Raw genomic sequence first — 22,479 nt, 5'->3', positions numbered from 1 at the left:
TCGTTTGCGCAATCTTACACGCTGCGACAACAGACTGCGGGGCTAATTTAATGATGCTTTGTCCTCGAGTTCATCGTTAGGCATTTCAAACATTTTTATTAATCATATAAAGGTGGTTATATGCTATTATAAAACGTGTTGAACACTAGTAACATGAAAGCTCACTTGTACTTTCCTCTTAGCTTGTTGAAACTGTCAGTTTAGAAAGCAACAGATCTGCTAGCATGCAGTTTTGTTAGCTGTGTGCTCCTCTCCTAAGGTGTCTTCACCCAGGTGACCCTGGTCTCTAAGCAACCAATCACAGCAGTATTTGGCAGTGAGAGGATTGCAGATGATTGCAGCAGGGCTTGGTGTGTTGTGGGAGGGCGGCCAGCCTCTATTACTCATCCTGGAGAGTCCAAAGCTTGAGAAGGGGGATCTCTGGAGTCACAATTACAAAGCGCTGACTGTCTGATGCAATAGAGCAATCAGCAGCAACAGTGTGTGAGACACACACACAAAGGCGGCACAGGTACTCGGACACATCGTGTGTTACAGGGAGAAACTCGAGCTGGATCATGGTATAGTCACGTTGAATTGGTACAGAGCATGTCAATAATGTGCATGGCCAGTGGTTAAAAAAAATAAATCATTACAAATGCTCAGGCGTCGTCCCTGCCTGATATGTAAAAATATTTGAATATTCAAATGAGTTGCAGCAGATACAAAGCCATTTTGTGAAGTGAGTGAGAGGCCTGCATACATTAAATCTTTTTGGAGATATTTAGTGTGTGTGCGTGTGTGTGGTGTCCTGTCCTGTCCTTTCCTGGTAAACCCATGTAATGGGGACAAAATGTCCCCACAAAAATGGCAATATCCAAAATCCTTGTCCTTGGGTCATTTTTGGTCCTCATGAGGAAAATGGCTTATAAGTCATACAAAGTGATGTTTTCTTTTCTTTTTTTAATGTAAAAATGTAGGTTTTCTTCTGTGATGGGTAGGTTTAGGGTTTGAAAGATGATGTGTATTTTCAGTCATCTTTAGTCATATGCATTTACATTGTGACTGTACCTCAGATGTAATCAACTCTGTGTCTGTAAAGGTGTAAACCTAATGACCCGTACAGACGTATGGCCCAGAGACTCTGATGGGTGTGAATGTCAAAGAAACGACATTGCTCAGAGTAGATTGCAGTGTAGATCAATCTCCTGTGGGAGGTCCTAACATTTTTCTGTTGCATGTAGCTCTTTTGTCTTCATGTCAAGACAGAACTTTGGGTTAAGATTCTTTGAAGGCCGACACGCTTGCATCGCTGCTGAAGAACTGCTACACTTCTACCTTCAATAAATTATTCTCCCCACAAGAACTTATTTTATGAATTGGTGAAATCGAAAACATTGGCGAGCCACCCAAACGACTGCTCAGCCAAATATAGAGAAATCTAACAGGTTAGGGGATGGAGTATAGTTTGTACAGTAAAAAAAACATTATTACTATGGAAAGTCCCCATAAAACATGGAAAAGTGTGTGTGTGTACAGGTTTGGCTATACTTGTGAGGGTCAAATGTCCTCTTATATAGTGAAATATTATAACAACCGACTAGTGAGTGACATTTCACTGGTCCTCACTAGTTAAAAGGGCTTATAAATCACCGAAACACGGTTGTATTTAAATCTAGTGTTTCTGTGATGGGTGTTTAGGGGCGGGGCTTGGGTTAGGCCAGAGAAAATATTAACCTGATATAAAATTAGTGTCCTCACTAATATAGTGAAACAAGCGTGTTTTTGTGTATTTAGTCCGTTCAAAACTTTGGGGCAGTGAGATTTGTATTTTTTAATTTAATGTTTAATGTGCTATATTTTTGTGGAACCTGTGATAGTTTTTTAAGGATTCTTTGATGAAAAGAAAGTTAAAAAGAACAGCATTTATTTGAAACAATAATCTTTTATAATATTATAAAAGTCTTTACCGTCATTTTTGATTGGTTTTGTGCGTCCTTTCTGAATAAAAGTATAACTAAAAGTAATTTTTTGACCTTAAACTTATATACAGTATAGCATTCACCTTTAGTTGGAAGCTTTAATAATGCGTGTGTGCTGAGTAATTTTCATCAATTTCTTATTTAGTGTCTTCTTCATTTTACAGCCTAGCAGTAAAATCAGACTGCCATTCAAATATAAAACGAATTGCAAAAACATGTTATTTTGCCATTGAATAAATGATATAATTGTGTAGAATAGAAATCAAATTTGGCAACAGCATCTCTCTGTTTGTTCACACAGGCTGTTACAAGAACACATGTGCACACATACATAATCACAGCATACAACTTTGATTTCAAAGATTATTATTGTTAATCTCTCAACTGTTGGCTGTATGTATTGCATGACAATCAACACAAGATGGCGCCATTGACCATCTTCTGTTGCCATCTACATATCTCTGCGTACATGATATAACATCTGTTTCCTTTTATTACATCATTTATGTTTTAATGAAAAACTATGAACTAGAAAAATGAATTAGAGAACAGTCAGGAATTCTGACTGTGATTATCTCTATGTATCACTGGTAACTCTTTTTACATGACTTAACAACACAACATAACAGAGGCATAATAGTTGCTTAATGTCTTTTTAATAAATGCATCAAAACTATCATAATTGTATTATTTGTCTTATGATGTTTAATTATCCATGTTTCATCCATCCATAACCAAGAGAATTACTAACTTTTACTAAGATTTTACTATTCATGAATCAAGGTGGTTTTGGCCTTTTATGATAGACTTTTAGTGTCCCACATTAGGAAGCTAAAGCTTGTCTCAGACGACTTACACTAAGAGCACTAATATGTCTATCATTTATTTTATGAATGTGTTATCTGCATTTTCTCTTTTGATTTGATTCGGACACATCCTGTTTTTTTTTTTAAGGTGTGGATTAAATGTTTTGGCTACACATTGCAATATGTCACAGTCTGAAATGCAAAATATGTCCCATATTAGGTAGGCCTTCAAGTTGCACAGTTTAATACAACCAAATTATATATAATTTAGTTGTTATTAAATTATATGTAAATAATTTATAATTTAAAATAACTTTTAAATTCTATATAATTCAAATGAATAAAATGTTATAGCCTACATAGCTAATATAATTTCCACCCCTGGAATAATATAATCATGATGAGTATTAATGAGACTTTATGAGAATTGAATTAATGCTGGCTAACAAAAATAGTAACTTTTGCTTTATACTCACACGCCTCTACTGTAGGTGTCACAATACGACCATATCAAAAATCTGAGCAGAGTTTTATGTATAGACCTTATAAATCATCTTGTAGGTTTTCATATCACTGGTAAAAATGATACATGTCCAAGGTGAAGATCATGCAGAAAGAAAAAAATTATGCTTCTTTGACCAGTCTGATCAAATGTATTGTGTTTTTTTACTGATCTAGTCCATATCATAGACTGTAAAAAGGTCCATATCCATATGTGGTGGACATATAGGCATATTACATTGGCAATATGTTTTCTGCCCTTCCCAAAAATGTTAAACTAGCTATAATGTGTAACCAAACATAATTATTTTGTGTGTAAAGCTATTTGTTTTGAGTTTACTTTTGTGTGTGTGTGTGTGTGTGTGTGTGTGTGTGTGTGTGTGTGTGTGTGTGTGTGTGTGTGTGTGTGTAAAGTTACATTAATAGTCAACTGAATGTGTTAAAGAGACCATCAAAATGATTTAACTATAGCATCATTTTATTTATTTATTTATTTTTTTTTTGCATCATTTTATTATTATTATTATTATTATTATTATTATCTTCTGGTTGCGAGGGATTAAAATTGTTTTAAAAAAGCAAAAAAAAAAAAAAAAGAAGCATTTCCGGTACATGTCTTCGGAATAAAATAAAGAGGAAAAAAATATATTGTATGTTATCTCAAGAGCGTGAGCAATGATTATCTCTATGTTTTAGGACGATAGTCTTTACTGTAAGGAATTAATGTTTTTTTTGTCGGCCAAGCTTGCTCACCGAAAGCCAAGTGCAAAGTTAGCCCTCCCCTTTAATCGCCTTTGCCCGAGCGCTGATCGCTGGAGGAGGACTGAGAGACGGAGGGAATGAGGGAATGAGAGAATGAGAGGTAGAAGGGACTTTACACGGGAATAATGGCGGCGCCGCTCCGGCGGGACACCTTACCTGAGAACTGGTCTTATGGGGTGTGCAGGGACGGCAGGGTCTTTTTCACTGAGTGAGGATACATGTTTACTATTGCATTAGAGAGAATGTCTTTCCCATAGCGTTCGAGTGTTTTCCAGCCTATTGCCTCGCTAACAGGTGGTTTGTTTTCCTGCCAGCGATGAGTCGCGCACCACCACTTGGATTCATCCTCGCACTGGAGAACCTGTCAATTCTGGACACATGATCCGATCCGGTCAGTGCATTCATGCTGTATAGATCCCAGTGTTATATATGCGTATAAAACAGAACGCTAAAAGTTTCGCAAACGTCTGTTTTTCTTGCATCTTAGACCTACCCTCAGGTTGGGAGGAAGGTTTCACGAAGGAAGGAGCGAGTTTCTTTATTGAGTAAGTAGATGTTTATTGTAATTATACCTTGATGCGATCATGTGGTGCGTCAGGTGAATTACAGGTTTTATGCAGGTCATAAGTGGGTCAGATATGACTGGGCTTGGTCTCTCACACCTGATCAGGGGAAAATTAATATTAAGAATTGTGCACGAGAGACATCAAAGGTAAGCTACACACAGTTATTGTCTTTGCAGACAGGCATTCGAGTACAAAGTCTGCTGATCAGAACAGGTGTGCAGTGTACAGTACACACCTCTGAGTTTTCAGTTCAAGTCTCTCATGTTGGCTGGGACTCAAAACCAAGTTACCAAACTACTGTGCAGTGCTGGAGTCTCTTAAAGAATACACACAGTTAGAGCAAGTGTTGAAAATTACAGTAAGGCAAATGCTCAAAAACATCTTGAGTTATGATTTTGCCAGCTACATACTTTATGAATATAAAGATACTTTATTTGTTTTTTATCTCATTACCTCACTTAACAAAAATATGTTCTAAGAACATACCCATTAAGTTTTGAAAATGTTATTTCTGAAAGTTCCATTCAGAATTTTTTTTAATGTTTTCAACAAAATTCTGGGTAATGCAAATGTTAAAGAAGAACTCCGGTCAATTTTAACATTGAGCTCATTTTTTTGTACATTTGGAGTGCTGTCAATACAGAGAACAATGACAAAAATCGGTGTTGCCTACACTGAGTTATTCTATTTTTCAAATTTGCACCCTGTTGACTTCAATGGGGCAAGTACTAAACCTGCTTTTAGCCTCTTAACATCCTTGATGTGTCATAGAAATGTGAGTGATTCCTTCAGAGTGAACACGAGTGAATCTGACTGCAGTAGATGTGAAAGATATGTATAAAAATTATGTTATTTAAGCCAGCGCAAATACCTGTGTTTACATCCTGTTTTCGGTTGAAGCCCAAAGTAGTCGATTGCCGAGTTCAACCGAAAACAGGATGTAAACACAGGTATTTGCGATAATTTTGCAAATGTTACGGGACCGTTACTTTAGTCTCTGAAGTAGTAACATTTTAAAAATGTTTGATGAATGTCAAACTAAAACATTTCAGAAAATAACTTTTCATGAAAGATGTATAAATAATGTTTTTGTGCTAGCGTTTTGAGAACATTATTAAAAACTAAAACTTCTGTTAATATTACTGATGAAATGTTTGTTCATAACTGTGAGAGAACCTTGCCATGGTGCGTTCAAGTCATGTCGAAAGGATTGTATTTATGAGTTGAACGCACATGAACGCCTCCACAAAGTCGTAAATATGAGTGTGAAGCTCAGGATTTTAATGAGTCTGTGAGAAACGTGATGGAATACCACAATACTTTGCATTGGATTTGCATTATCAGACTTTTTTTTAATTTTCAACGAAATAAGCTTATTCCCTGCACAAACTCTGATGGCATTGTAATAACAATATAACATGTAACGATAAAGTTTACAGTGCTTCATAAATTAATAAAAAAAACTTCTAAGGAGCACTTGAACGCACCATTAGCCAAAGTTCTGCGAACGTTCCCTGTTAGCTGGGACTGCGTGTTTGAAGGCCTTTGGGGCAATGGTTCACATGCAGGTGTGTGTTTGCTGTACTTCAATAGGTTTGCAGGTGCGATCACATTAGCGAAATGTCAGCATTGGCCATATTCAAGTGCAAGTGCGTCTCGAAAAATCCTCTAAAATCATAGTCTGTTTTGTGCTAGTCTTGCTCTGCTTCATGATGTTTGCACTGGTTTAGAGGCCTCATCTCCTATCGGATCTGTGTGAGGTGTGTTTAATCCCCTATCTGGCTTGTAGTGCTCTACATTTGAGTCTCAATCTCTTCCAGGGATTTTTCATATCTTCAGAGTTGCCTCATGGCCTAAGAATTAATAGAAGAATAGAAACTCTGAATAACCTAATGGGACGGACTGTTAGGCTATCTAGATTTTCCCTCATGAAGCGCTGATTTGGGGATGAATTTGGTATTAAGCTGCAGGTGGTTGATCAGGACAAAGATAATGATCTTAAATTTGCAGTCAGAGCTGAATCTTGAGGATGACAGAGAAAAAGACTTCAGCTTGCAGAACTGTATTTGCTGACAAATCCAAAACGCATCACATGACGCCAGTCTGTTTGAGGATATAGCGTGGGTGGAGCCTGTTTGATTAAAGATAAACAGGATACAGTGACACTACAGTAGATGGACACTGTACAGTGTGATTAGGAACATAAAGCGGAATGAAACTAAAATAGATGTGGATTGTAATTGATTGATTGAAATAATTATTTTGAAATGATTTGGTGTGATTGAAAAAAAAAAAAGAGTTTCTGGCCAGAATCTGTTTGTGCTAGTATTTCTTAACTGGAAATGAATCTATCAAGCATTCAAGTGTGTGAATCAGGTCCATGGAAGAGAATTGAGACCTGAATCTGTCTGGGGGCGTTCACACGACACCGTTTTCAACTACAAACAGAAAACTTGTTATACATTTTGGCCGTTCACACTTGCATTCTGGAACCGGTTTCACAAAGCTATTTTAGACCGGTCTATAGTGTTAGACAAGTCTAAAATTTGCTCATAGACTAGTCTAATGCAAGTTAGACTGCTTCACAAAAATAAAGACTGACTTAATTTAGACCAAAAAAATTAGACACCTCTTACCCCCAGGCTAACTTAGGTCTAAGACTCTATGTTACCTTGGCAACCAGCAGTAACAATCAGTTACATACAAACAGCCAAAAGAAAAGGTAAAATGGCTCATAACTTAAACATTTCCTCTTGTTACCACATTCTCCGATAAATTTCCCAATTTGAATTAAAGGGTTGAATTATTAAGGTTGAATTAAAACGAACACTGGTGTGATTGCTCTGTTAGTGCGGTTCATTTGAACAAGTGCCGTCTGAACCCAAACAAGCGGACAGAGACCCGCTGAAAAGATGTTAGGTATCAGACAATACTGCAATTTGCATTGACAAAGTGACTGGAATTCATTTTCAGTGAAAGTTGACATTTCTGCCTATGAGGACATGTGCCAATGTGGGCGTTTTCAGTAACGCAGACTAGCAGATATTACACGGTTTAAAGGTCCCGTATTATGCCCCTTTTCACAAGATGTAAAATAAGCCTCAGATGTCCCCAGAGTGTGTATGTGAAGTTTCAGCTCAAAATACCCAACAGATCATTTTTTACAGCATGTTTAAATTGTCATTTTTTGGGGCTCAGAAAAACGCGCTGTTTTAGTGTGTGCCCTTTAAATGCAAATAAGCTGCTGCTGGACGACACAGGGGGTGGAGCTTCATGAGCTCGCGCTCAGTCTCTCAGGACATTCTCATCTCACGGAATGATGATAATATCAGAAACTCTTAGTAACGGTGTTCATTTCGAGTCGGACAATAATGCCTACAGAGTCAGAGTGCTGTATAGAGATGGAACAGGTATGGTTTAGTAGTTTAATTACGGTTATTATAACGTATTTGTCATCTGCTTGTATGTATCCATTATTTATTAATAGCCTACAAGTCTGCTGTCTGAATGATGATCAAACATACTGATGAGTTTAATAAAGTTTATTGTACATCACACAAAAGATGAAGCGTCAGTTTTACTTCAGAAAATCACCGTAAGAGCTGAGTAAACACAGTAAGTTATTAGAAGTGCGCAAGTACATAAACGAATTTCGGTAGAATTGAGGGAGCATTCCTGTGGGCGGAGGTTAGTCAAAACACGGTTTTAATGACGTCATTAAAGAAGGAAGTAGAGGGATGTAGTCCAATCCAGCCGTTTTTTGTAGCCGACTTCTGTTAAATAAAATATCTCGCTTGGCATTGAACTTTGAGCTTTATAATTTTACAGATATTATTTATACTCTGACAACAACATTACACACTAACTAAAGTTTGAAACATGGGATCACGAAGAACGGGACCTTTAAAATGTTGCCTTGACACTCACACCTTTATTGCAATCCACATCTTAGTTTCATTCTCATTCATTCTCTGTTCTCTAATCACACTACAAGTCGTAATCGATGAACCTTAGGCATTTATTGAACTGAACTGACCTGACTTGAACTGAATGATGATATTATTGTCTTTTTACAGCAGAATTAGAAGTCTCATATCACTGTAAAAAAATATATGATCAATAAGTTATGACAACATATGTTTTTTACATTGCTTTAACTCATCAAAATAAGTCAAGCAATTTTCAACTTTATTTTATGTTATACAAGAATCAACTCATTTTTTAAAGTCAGTTTAATGCAATTTAAGTTGAAATGACTTGAACATCCAAGTTGATTGTACTTAAAAATTTAAGGCAGCAACATTTTTTTGCATTACGGATGCAGTTACTCTGAAGCTGCTTTTAAAACAGTTTTGCAGCCCACTAGTAGGAGTGTCCCGTCATGCAACAGTAAATCCTGTGCAATAAAGAGGAAATAAACTTGGGATCCTGTGGATCAAGTAAATAATTAACTTTGATAAGATGCTGAAAGTGAGCTGCATTCTCTTTGAGGGAATGTTGTGTTGACTCAGGATTTGAAGTATAGATTTAGCCTGTATTGTGACAGTCAGATGATCCACCTTCCCATTATTGTTGTCCTGGCCTTTCCATTCCCAGCTCTAGAGAAGGAGAAGCTGAAGAATGATCTTTAGAGGGAGATATGATAGAGGATCCACCGTAGGAGTGTGTGATGAAGCACATCTAACACATATTGTGCGTTGTCACTGCTGCTATTAATCCAGTGTTGTTGCTCTCCTTGGGGAAACCAGTTTTCCGGATGCGTGTAAAGCTGCGATATTGCATGACTGACAGAATATAGGCCGCATCCTAAACTACTTTGAGATTTACAAGTAACAACTCTTTTTATTATCGAGCATGTCCTACAGTTCAGCAACAGACTGTATTTTATGACGATCGCTGATTTGGACATTAAGTTAAAGCACACCGCTGTGAAGGGAAGAAATGCACTATATCATCATTGCTGTTAGGGTTGCTGTCATTGTGAAACGTTGCAAATTTATTGTCCTTTTCAGACACCTGGTAGAACTGCCAGATGTACATACGATGCACTTATTACAGTAATTACAATAACTGTGTAATAACTAGGAACTAACCCTGAACCTACCTCTAAACCTTATATTACCCAGTATTCTCTTAGGTAAGTACACTGTAAGTGCATGTAAGGACACATTTGTAGAATAAAAATTGTAAAATTAAGAGCTCCAACCCATATTCAGTGTGCAACTTGAACAAAGTCAATGCACTGAACTTTAACGCGCTTTTGATTTGAGTTTGTTTGACAGCAATGGCGCAAAACAAGACATTAAAGACCTTTTAGGTTATTATGAGAAGTTTAAATATATTTTCGGACAGTCTAGTTAATGAATGGGAAGCTCTGAAATCTATTTGTGGTGGTCGATGTTGACATTGTGACGGGCCGCCATGATAAATCAATGTGAAACACATAAAGTTTGGGGTAAAAATAAAGTTCATTGATGAATAGAAAGTTGAAAAGAACAGCATTTTTCTTTCTAACTTTATGAATGTCTTTACTGTCACTTTTGATCATTTTATTGCATTCGTCCTGAATAAAAGTAAAAATTCCTTAAAGGGTTAGTTCACCCAAAAATGAAAATTCTGTCAGTAATTACTCACCCTCATGTTGTTCCAACCGCGTAAGACCTTCGTTCATCTTCGGAACATAAATTAAGATATTTTTGATGAAATCTGAGAGCTGGCTCACTCCTCCATAGGCTGCTAGGTGACCGAAACTTGCTGGCCCAGAAAAGTTATTAAAGAGATTGTTAATATAGTCCAAGTGACTACAGTGGCTCCATCTTAAGTATATCAAGCGACGAGAATACTTTTTGTGCGCAAAAACAAACAAAAATAACGACTTTATTCCACTATTCATTTCCTTCTCTCTGGGCCTCTAGTTGGTTCACGTAGTGTTTTTGCGTAGCGCGTCTGTGTTACACGTCACCACGTAGGCTCACAATTGGCCGAAGCTGGTCATGTGTGTGATGCGTGTTGACGTGCAACACAGACGTGCAGCGCAAAAACACTACGTGAACCAACTAGAGGCCCAGAGAGAAGGAAATGAATAGTGGAATAAAGTTGTTATTTTTGTTTGTTTTTGCGCACAAAAAGTATTCTCGTCGCTTGATATACTTAAGATGGAGCCACTGGAGTCACTTGGACTATATTAACGATCTCTTTAATAACTTTTCTGGGCCAGCAAGTTTCGGTCACCTAGCAGCCTATGGAGGAGTGAGACAGCACTCAGATTTAATCAAAAATATCTTAATTTGTGTTCCGAAGATGAACGAAGGTCTTACGCGGTTGGAACAACATGAGGGTGAGTAATTACTGACAGAATTTTCATTTTTGGGTGAACTAACCCTTTAATAAAACCAAACTTTTGAATGGTTGTATACTTTCTCTTCCTTCTATCTTTAATTTTTTACCTGAACCTCATACAATACAGTATCAAACTGTATTAATTGAAAATCCACTTAAAATCCCGTATTGCTGCTACATGAACCTTTACTGTAAATCTGTTTACTTTGCATTAAATACATTTTTTTGGCCCACTTGGTGTTGGTTTACGCTGATCCATTATATCAGCTTGCTAATGTTATGTAAAACAAGATAGTCCTGCTTTCTCTGATGATCATTATCTGCACTCTTTTCTTCTCTCCATGTAAAAATGATTAGGAATGGGCCTTATTATTTCTCCATTTTCCATATTCTGTCATTAATTTCTCATCCTCATGTCGTTCCAAACCCGTAAGACTTTCGTTCATCTTCAGAACACAAATGAAGACCTTTATGATGAATTCTGAGAGTTTTCTGTCCCTCCATTGACAGCTACGCAACTACCGCTTTGACGCTTCAAAAAGTTCATAAAGATATTGTGAAACTAATATGAATTGAGCAGTTTCGTCTCAATTTTCTGAAGAGACATGATGCTTTACAAGCTTTACATGATGAACAAATTAATTTTAGGTTTTTAATCCTTTAAATAAACTCTTAAATATCTTCAATGCTATGAATCTAAGATATTCTGCCAAACATCTGTTCAGTGTGCAATGCACCTCATGTTGTTTGTGAACCGTCTGAGGATGATAGCCAGACTGTAGTTATCCCAACAGTCAGCAGGGGGTGGATATGAGAATCCTGCTTTCCCTGTGACTTCAGAAGAATACAACGTACGCTGAGTCACATTTTGGGTTTTCAACAGGTCTTGATAATAAGGTGATGATATCACAGCTCAAATGCAGAAGCATATCCAATGAATGTAGTTCACGCTTATCACAAACACTTGGTTTATCTTATCAATTTTTTTTTTATGAACTGCTGTGTTTGATTTCAAGTTCCATAGCAACTAAATGATTAATCATGCACAGCTCAGACCCTTAGGATATGAAACTAGGATGTTTTTTTCGGCCTTAAGGATGGTGTGAGCCAAGCAGCTCAGTGTGGTTCATATTTATGAATCTCTTTATGATTAAAAATGAGTGAGCTTTCCTGAGCTATTACATATTAATGTGCCCTCCAGGCTGTGAGAGTGGGAGAAATCCACTGAGCACATTGTCTTTGTAACTTGATTCTCAGATCCTGTCTTTACTGTTACACTTGACTTACATCGCCATCACCGAGGGAGTGTGAGAGCTACTTCTTTTGTTTTATTAATATTCTTACATCGTTAAGTCCATGTGAACCTAGTGTTTTTTATCACTTGTTTGACATGAAGTCATTTGACTTCCATTAAGGAAATTTTGAGACTGCAAGCACTGAAATGTGGATATTGGGAGACAATGAGTATTCATTGGTTTTATAGAAAATAGGCAGTTCAGTTGCTGTTTATTTCTAAAACGTCTTTCAGAAACCAAATTGCAGCTTTAGTTCTATTACTATGACAGCTTGTGGTTCACATACAGCTATAATATACTGAAGATGAATACAATAAATACATGTTCTTTGGCAAAAAAAGCCTTTTCTCAGTGTGCAAACACAGATTCTCAGGCTATCTAAAGAAATTAATACTTTTATTCAGCAAGGATGCATTCAATTGATCAAAAGGGACAGTAAAGACATTTACAATATAATGTTACAAACCATTTCTATTTCAAATAATACTGTTCTTTATATTCATCAAAGAATCCTAAAAAATCTATCACAGTTTTCACAAAAATAAAAACTCGTTTTTAACATTGATAATAATCAGAAATGTTTCTTGAGCAACAAATTAGCATATTAGAATGATTTTTGAAGGATCATGTGACTGAAGACTGGAGTCATGATGCTGAAAATTCTGTTTTTACTGTATTTTGATCAAATTAATGCAGCCTTGGTGAGCAGAAGAGATTCCTTTTAAAAACATTTTGTACTTTTTCTTTCAACTCACAAACTAGCAAAAGTCTGCCTGCTGTCTACCATCTTTTGATATCAGATCATTATATCTGGTAAGATCTGATGTACATATTTTAAGAATAAATATTAAATTCATTCGGCATTAAAACTTTAGACAGCCGGGGGAAAAGTTGAGTAAAGATACTTCAAACATAATTACATATTGATAATGTTCATGCATACATGTAGAATGTTCATTATATTTTTGTAAGTAGATACTAGTTTAAATTCATTAGGCATACAAACTTTAAACAGCCGATGAAAATTCTGGACATCCAAACAATCACACCACAAAAAGTTGATGACTCATAATTGCAGAGGAAGCTTTTTTCTCGGGCAGAGCTAAATATCCATCATCACTCTAGCTTGTTAGTGATTGAAGATACTGTCAGAAATGCCCCCAGACTCTCTGATTGCATTGTCATTTTTACTGCTATCATAGCTGTGCAAGACAAGTCAATTAAAATGACCTACAGAGAGAAAGAGAGGGTCTGATGAGAATATTTTTTCCCCATCTGTTCAACCTTGTCCCATATCTGATGCTGGTAGAGGACACTCCACCTAAAGCTATCAGGTCCCCTTCTCCAGAAGATCAGGCTCACAAACTGCACTCTTTTACCTGAATCTATATCTTACAGATATCTTTCAGAGTTGAAAACCCTAAAATGCTCTCTTTTGGCAGTACATTATGACATTTCCACTTTAAACCACTTTCTACTTCCCTTATTAAAGTTACAAAAGTTGTTTAGTCAAGAGCAGTGAGTGAGTTTTTTTCTTTCTCTTGTTTGATTAACATTAAAGGAACACGCTGACATTTTGGGACTTTAGCTTATTCACCGTATCCCCAGAGTTAGATAAGTCCATACATACCCTTCTCATCTCCGTGCGTGCCGTAACTCTGCCTGACGCACCCACCGCTAGCCTAGCTTAGCACAAAGACTGGAGGTAAATGGCTCCAGCTAGCATACTGCTCCCAATAAGTGACAAAATAACACCAACATTTTCCTATTACATGTTGTGATTTGTATAGTCACAGCGTGTACAAATAACAAGGTCACATGAGACACAGCCATCTTCTAACTGTATACTGGGAACTATATTCTCAGAAGGCGAAGCACTGCTACTTGGGCGGAGTGATTTGCTCGCAGCACCGGAGAAACCCTGTGGTGAGGAACAGAGAGTTCGGTCAGACAGAGTTACGGCACGCTCGGAGATGAGAAGGGTATGTATGGACTTATCTAACTCTGGGGGATACGGTGAATAAGCTAAAGTCCCAAAAAGCCGGCGTGTTCCTTTAAAAACACAGACAGCTGCGGGTTTATTAGGCTGCTGTCACTTTAAGAGCTGCACGGATCCAATGTACTGTTACACATGCGTTTTATTTCTCAACTGCTTACATTTACTCAAGACATAACAGACTATGTTTACAAGGATACTCGCCAATACGGACATTTTGACATGATTTAGTGTGAATATGTCTGCTCAAAGTGAAAGTGAATTCGCTTCAGTATTTGCGGGCCATCGGGCAGTCCTTATTGTCGAGCCCTGATATCACTTGTCAAGCACTTATTTTATATGGTTTGTGATGTCTCACTGTGGGAATGCTTATGGAACAGTGTTCTCTTGTGATGGATATCAGTGGCTCTGACTCAGTGGGCTCTGCAGGACAGAACACTAGCTGGAGGTGGCGGGACAAAGGAGAAATTGAGAGGCAGATTAGGCTAGCTAAAGGCATGCTTTGTGAAAACCGGAGGCGTTGGCTCCCTGAACCCCTAGCGCCCCCACTGCAAACATTAGCATTGGCATCTCAGTGCAGCATCAGATCGTGTGTCCGTCCCTGGCAGACTTGGACAGGCAGAGACAGGAGATATTCGGACAGAGACGAGGTCGGGAATGGGGAACTGCTGTGGTCGTGAAGGGGACTCTGGTCATGAGACGGTGCTGGTCAGACACAAGGTTGCACGGCCAGAGACGGACAGGGTCATCTTCGCAATAGACAGGTACATGTCTCTGACACCGTTCTGATCTGTTTAGAGGATGTGGTGCAGTTTGGCATCCCTGTATATCAGTTAAAAATATAGTTTCTCATTCACAAAAATATAAAGTTGTATTAACCAACGCTGTTCTTGGAGTGTTTACTAGTGAAGTGCTGTACCGCAGACTGCTGATTCTGTCTAGAGTACCTATTTAAAGAGGCAAACAGGATTGGACACCATTCAATAAATGTTATTGAGATATATGATTGGCCACAGGTGCATACACATAAGTGAATATTGATAAATGCCTGGTTTTGTTTGGATATAACAGCTAAATACCATTTTGAATGGGATGTTAGCTATGACAACTGTAACTATGTTAAATAACTAAAAATATATTTGAAAGTTTTAATAATCATATATATCTGAAAATAGGGAAGTCCACACCATAGCTGTAAAGATAACAATACAGAGGAACAATTTAATTGGAATCTATTTCAGTTTAATTTTTTTTCCAGTTGATCAATAATAAAAGCATTGACAGCCAATCAGAATGCCTCAAGCTGTTTAATTTTGGTATCAACTTGGTGGCGAAGTACCTTTTCTTAAAAAAACACCCAATCTAGTACTAATGAGGTTTTCTCTAAGCTTTATGCATTATATTCACTGCTTCAGTCAAATGAAACTGCAACAGTTGCAGGAAGGCAAACAAATGAATATGTAAATTGTCTTTGATAATTAGTTGAAATTCATCTTTCATAACTAATGCCAAAGATCTTGGTAATTTGATGTCCTGTTTGCAAATCTCTTAGAGCCTTATCTAACTTTTTTTTATTTATTATTAGATGAAATGCTATGCAGCATTAGTGCTGTAAAAATTCTGCCCTTCTTGTTTGCTGATCATCTTCAAGCCCTCGTTTTCACCCGAGATACTTCTTTAAGTCGTTAATGAGGACAGAATGAGACCGGCTGGTGCTTGATGTTTGCATGGATGTGACGCCTCACATGATTCCAGCGAGAAGTTGTCATGTTTAGGACATTTTCTTCACATTTGCTTTGATAAAGCAGGGCTTTGACACACTGCACATTAATAATATTGTCGTGGGATGTGTCATCGGTGCATAGGGATGTTTTGAAGACCAAACTATTGGAAGAATATCCAACCTAAAATGATCTCTGTTCTTTCTGCATCTTGAATTATTCATAATTATTGCTGTTTGAAGTCTCTTTGATAGCACCAGGCTGTTTCATTGTTTCTGAATCATTAAATCCTGCCTTAGTGGGTCAACAACTGCTAAATACTGGATTTAAAACCTCACGTTATCAGAAAAAAGCAGATGGTGACAGAGGTTTTTTTATTTATGTGTTACATTTTCTTTTAGTTGCAATGACAAAAACATGGTAACTTAACAAGCAAATCAGTTTCCTTCAAAAGTAACATTCAGGTCAGTCTAATAAATATTGATAGACTTGTAGACTCTGATAGGTTTTGTTGATGTGCCTCAAGGTCTATTCAAGACAGTTGTAAGAGATGTTGTAAAGCAGTGTCGAATCCTGCTCCTGGAGGGCCAATTAAACCCCAATTAAACACACCTGATCATGCTAATCAGGGTCTTTATAGGGATACTAGAAACTTCCAGGCAGGGGTGTTGAGGCAAGCCGGAGATAAACTCCACAGGACAGTAAGCATGTTTCCATTACAGATTTGCGCGATTTTTTTTCTAAAAGTCGACAAAAAATTATTGTGAGATTACGGCGTTTCCATTAACCGATGTTATGCGACTAAAACTTAATTTTCTCCTCTCGCGATAAGTCATTCCAAAAATCATAGCAACAGACGTTGGTAGGTTTATGTATATCTCAACCACTGCACTGGCCATTTTTATTAATCAAAGGAGACGTATGTGTGTTATCCAATCATTAATGGCAAGGAAAGACCCTTATACTGTGAGCGGCACAAATGAGGTGTTTCTCACTCATTTCTGCTTCGAGGTCTTGATTGTGGCATTTCTTTGAGGTTTAGAATCCAGTATTCCTGTAATATTCCTGTAATATTCCCCTTCTGTCTTTTATGAGTTTAATAAAGAACTCTGTCTCGTATTCTGTATAAACACACCGCGTCATCTACGTCAGGTGACCTGTAAATGCGCAAAAACTGTTTCCATTGCCGTTTAGCGAAATATTTCTTTTTCGAATTGCCTGAAAAATCACCTCATGCGAGCGTAAAAACTTTTTGGGATAAATGGAAGTGTTTGCGAAATTGACGTGTTTCCATTGGGCGTATTTTCAATTCGCAATTTCAATGTGCGCAATCTGAAGGGTGATGGAAACGCGGCTAGTGGCGATCCAGGACCGTGTTTGGACACCCCTGTTGTAAAGTGCTAATGTTCATGATTGCTATATGGAATTCTAGCAGTTTCCATCATAGACAAAGCACTTTGAAAACATGTAACTTTGTAAAGGCAAATGAAAGAGTTTTAAACATTTATGTAATTGGCGCTCTGAAAACATCACTTATAAATAGTCACTTCCAAGAAAGGTTGTTTACTCATAACTTTTTGCTATTATCAATTACCATGACCAATTCAAGTATGATAGACATGCTGTCTTCTATTTGTACAGTACAATTTACATCCCAAAGTGCATATGCCTGTTTTATCTGGATTCAGTAGGAATGGTGTTTTCTTCCCAAAGTGTGATTTGGCCTGTTTGCATCACCCACCGAAAGAAATCTTCCCCACAGACACCTTTCACAGTGAGAGATTATTCCAATTTCAGCTTTTCAGTGAAGTCCAAGGCCTGTGAAATGAAGATTTGTCGGGTCTGTGAAAACTTTGATTTAGTGCATCCATATGTAGTTTAAAATTGAACCTTTGATGTTCTGACTGGACCCTCCATTACACTGAAATGCCATGTTTTTTATTAACTAGGTCAGTGACTGTTTGTTTAGGAGGTAATGGATGTTAATAGAGCTTTAATGAAAGATGCTGATTGACTGATTCATGGCCCATTTTCATACCTGTTATGAAAAACGTTCGTTGCACACACACACACACACTCACATAGACTGATATTGGATTCTGAATGCACTGTAGAAAATATGAGTTCCAACAAGTTAGTATTGGGTCGTTCTGTCACATGCATCACTGGGTATAACAGAGAAGTAGCCTACCAAATATTTACCTTTTGTTTTATTCTGAAACAGGAGTCTCGCTCTGTCTCATGATATTATTTAAAGAATTGTATTAACAGGGAAGAAGCAGATTTACATTTGGAGATTAAACTTAGTCATAATTCAGTCATTGATTATGAAGTTGAAAATCAATATTCCGATTTGATTTCTCCGTTTTAAGCAGATTTAAAATTTCTATTGATATTGATATTGCTGTCTAATATTTCTCTGTCTTGTACAGTTTGTGAGCATTACTGTTTGTGTAATAGTGTGGATAAGCTCTGCAGGCTATCTTGTAGTACGATGTGTAAAAATAGTAAGGTCTTCTGAGATCTGGAATAAAATATCTGGTTCATAGATGCTCTTGAGACGGCAGTAGTACTAGTAAGCCATACTTTTTTTACTAAAATATAGATGTTTAGTTGCTGTGTTGATTTTGCATTGAGTGAATGCTACTACTGTTCAACAGTTTGGGGTCAGTACGATTTTCTTTTTAATGGGCAATAACCCATTTAATTAATCAAAAGTATTTTTTTTGTAGCAATGTTGAAGTCTGTAAATATTTCAAATAAATGCGGTTCGTTTGAACTTTCCATTCATCAAAGAAAACTAAAAAAAATGTGTCATAGTTTCCACAAAAATATTAAGCAGCAGAACTGTTTTCAACATTGATAAATTTTTAGCAGCAAATCAGGATTTTTGAATGATTTCCGAAGGATCATTGTGACACTGAAGACTGGAGACTAATGATGCTGAAAATTCCTCTTTGCAACATAGGAATAAAGTAAATTTTAAAATATTTGAAAACAGTTATTTTAAATTTTAGTAATATCTCACATTGAGTGCAAGAGACGTCTTTAAAATACATTTTAAAAAATCGTATCGGCCTTAATCTTTTAAAGGGTAGTGTATGTTTGCAGCTTCCTGTGTTTTATTCGTTTTTTAACGTTTCGAATCAAATGTCTCAAAACACAAATATTGCCTCCAGCAGTGATTTTGTATGCAAGTCTCTTAAATTAGGATATTAGTTGTGAATTATCGAGGCATATCACTTTGCTTTTAATAATGTGTTGCAAGTCTGAACTCGTTCAGTGTACCAGAATAGTCCCCAGAAGGTCATAACTCAGTGAGCTTGGGTTTCTGTGTTGACACACAGAGAAAGAGGCTGGTGGTAAGATTTATAAGGCAAATCCTCACACATCAGGGAAGATGTCCTCTTGACTTTGATGACTGTATGTTCTTCAGACTGCTGTGTGCTGCCGATAAGCTGTGTGTACGTCACTAATCACACACTTCCCTTTAGCTGATAACATTGACCAGAACACACATTCAAAAATCTAATGACCGCACACGTCTGTGATGAACATGGGCACAGCTTCAAGGAAAATCCGTGACACAGTGGTGTGTTTGGCGCAGATTCAATCGGGATCAAGTTAGGATATGATGTTGCATCATGATATATGGAATCATATGCATTGCATGTATTACAGTGTGTATTCATGAGGTAGTTGCCTCATGTGGTGAGTAGTGATGGAGGACACGTAATTGTGCCAGTCACTGGCTAGCCAGCTTAACCTCTGTGGCTTATTTAATGCAGCTCATTAGTCTAACTCTTACTCACCGATTTAAATAAAGCACTGACAACCCTTCAATGCCCCAAGGAGGCATTCCATGTAATTGCACATAGAGAAGAGGATGATCTGTCCTCTTTAAAGTTACACATCTGTTGATCTCTGATTTATTTCTAATATTGATTTGAAAAGATCACCTTCATGCATACAGGTTTACCTTAGTCACCATAAAAATAAAAATTGACATGGTTTTTGCAATATTTATTATAATGATTTTCCGTGAACATCAGTTTTTTTTTTGTTTGTTTTTTATATATAAATTTGACCCTGTAATAAATTTTGCAGCGACATCTCTTCTCTTCTCTGATCAAGTTTACTGGCGTGAGGGCGGGACATCCTGTCACTCACATGAAATCCACCAATAGCAAACCACAACCATCCAATCAATTCCTGATGGAGAAAATCAAGTACTGCCCTACATTTTCTTTTATTGTTTGAGAAGCTGTTTCACTCGAATATACATCACAATTGGGAAGAAAAGACTATCGCAACTTCCGTTTCATGCAGCTTTAAAATAAAAATTCTACCATCATTTACCCTGATCCTCCATGTAATTTAATTTCTTTTTGAAGAATGTTACTCCTTTTCATAATATCCATAATTCTCTTAAGTGGACTAAACGGAGTCCAGAGAAATCTGTCATATTCAACAGAAGTTGTGACATTTTGATTAAATATTCTTAAAAAAATAAACATACATGGATTAATCATTCTATAATGTGCATTTACCAAAACAGATTGGATGAATTTTCATTTCATGCCGCTTTAAGACAACTTGAAAGTAGACAAAGCAAAGAATGAATATGTGGGAATATGAGTTATTTTAATGCTTCTTTGTGCTGACACTAACTAAAAACAAATCCCATCTGGGAGGAGACTATGAAATATGTTCTCTTATTTTAATCTCTGCTTTGTGGAGCCAAAGTTTTAGCTTTCAAATAATTCACTTAAATTCACATTCAACCCCAGTGAAGGCCTAGATGAGATCGTTTTCTTCTGCCAGCATGAGGCTCATGAAGATTGAAACTGAGATTACAATGCCACTCACACTTTATTCACTTTAGTTTATACTTTTCTTTTTCTATATTTTAACCTTTTAAGTCTCGCTTTAACAAGGTAACAGATCTTTTTCATGTATTGTGTCGTATATCAAATAAAGTGGATTATTGAAAAAGACGTAGGGTTGGATTTGACTCTGTCCATCGGTTTTTATTGAATGGAGGCGCGGATATGAATGCTAGCTTGCAATCAATGTCTGTTTCAGCAGAAGATCGAGTTTTGACATTTTGATTAAAAATTCCGATGCATGTTTACATTGAAAAAAAGAAAAGAAAGAAAAACCAGCATAGTGGAATGCAAAAACACGTTCTGTGTGGAAGCAATTTTCAGTTTCGGACCCAGCCAGTGACTTTTCTTTTCTCCGAGCAGAGTTGAAGAGCACCTGTGTTGTTTATTTTATTCATTGATCAATTACATTTCCAGATCATTCTGTCTCTCTTTCATTGATATATATATATATATATTTCCCATCTCTCCCTCCAACAACACTGCACATCCTGTGATAGAGACAGGCAGAGATTCAAAAAGAGTAGGTTTGCTCTTTTTACCCCTCCCTTCCTCTTTCCCCCCTCCCCGTGAGTGTGTGCAGAGGTACGTCAGAGCAGAAGACTGGTGTGTGTGTGTGTGTGTGTGTGTGTGTGTGTGTGTGTGGCTGGTGAGGAAACAGGAGCGTCGGAGATAGGAGACTCCACACAGACAGCAAAATCACGATGCTTACGCCTTTGCCTGATTCAACGGCGAAACGTGTTGGTTTTACCTATTCTGTGTTTTGACGTCCACGGAGCTCTGAAACCTCTCTGCTGCTCACTCCTGAGAAATGGATGAGATTTAGATTCTGGAACTATTGCATTGGGGCTCTTCTCGGGACTCTTTCCTTTTACCCGGACTGATTCTTTCCATTTCTTGCATTGTTTTCCTCTCCTTCATGAAGCCTGCGTTCACTTTGCTATTAAACTGAAAGCAACAGAACTGGGCTTTCTGTAAGTGTCAGTCATTCGTTTGGAAGTTTGGAGCTGTTTGGATTAAACATGTGGAGCCAGTCAGGATATTCCAACCAATACCAACCTCATCCCGCTCACCCCTTTTACCATGTACCGTACCGGTGGGTTGGCCTTCCTCTTTTATTTTAGATCACATTGAATGTTAATGATGAAGTATTTGAATTGGATTTTGGCAACATTTCGCATTCGCTTTCCTCTTCCTGTAATGGGGAGTGTCCACAGAATCCTTCCCGAGGGGTCATTTCAGGATGGATCTGCCTGGCTGTTGATGCTGAAACCGTTTGGCAGGTTTTAGTTGGATAAAACTAGATTAAATCGAAATCACGTGTGTCTGTGGCAGGGATTACACTGCTGTGGGAATGAATGAGAACTGCTTTATTTATGTCAAGGCATTGTGGAATTCCAACAGGTCCTGTTGAACTGGCAAGTTGAGCGAGTTCTGCGGAAGGGAAGACGTGATGCATTAAAACATGTCATAAATACTCTCTGTGAAGGTGTATTGTGTGCTCCACAATCTGACCGCATGCCTTCATGTTTTGTTGTCCTCCTAACTGACGGTTTTGTATTTCTTGAATACCAGCTGCAACATTCCAATCTACTTGCAAATACAAGTGTGTTTACTTTAAACTCTAACTCTTTCCTGATTGCTTA

At 37.4% G+C, this 22,479-nt stretch overlaps 1 protein-coding gene across 10 annotated transcripts in view; it reads left to right on the top strand.

The window, feature by feature from the left end:
• Positions 1-4,058: 4,058 nt before the first annotated feature.
• plekha7a (pleckstrin homology domain containing, family A member 7a) overlaps positions 4,059-22,479 on the top strand; it is an 87,264-nt gene continuing 68,843 nt past the window's right edge. For 8 of the 10 annotated variants that reach the window (XM_081372488.1, XM_081372505.1, XM_081372500.1 and 5 more), the window contains exons 1-3: positions 4,059-4,238; positions 4,345-4,421; positions 4,518-4,575. In XM_081372488.1, the coding sequence (XP_081228614.1) occupies positions 4,156-4,238; positions 4,345-4,421; positions 4,518-4,575 (218 nt within the window). In that variant the 5' untranslated portion in view covers positions 4,059-4,155. Of the gene's footprint in view, positions 4,239-4,344; positions 4,422-4,517; positions 4,576-14,881; positions 14,991-21,438; positions 21,930-22,479 lie in introns of those variants that run through there. The other 2 variants (XM_081372503.1, XM_081372504.1) reach the window with 2 other exon arrangements.

Source organism: Scardinius erythrophthalmus, assembly GCF_964197995.2.
Source record: "Scardinius erythrophthalmus genome assembly, chromosome: 8".
In the NCBI taxonomy this organism is placed as follows: domain Eukaryota; kingdom Metazoa; phylum Chordata; class Actinopteri; order Cypriniformes; family Leuciscidae; genus Scardinius; species Scardinius erythrophthalmus.
The sequence above is the reverse complement of the archived record's forward strand: the minus strand, read 5'-3'. Positions and strand labels throughout refer to the sequence as shown.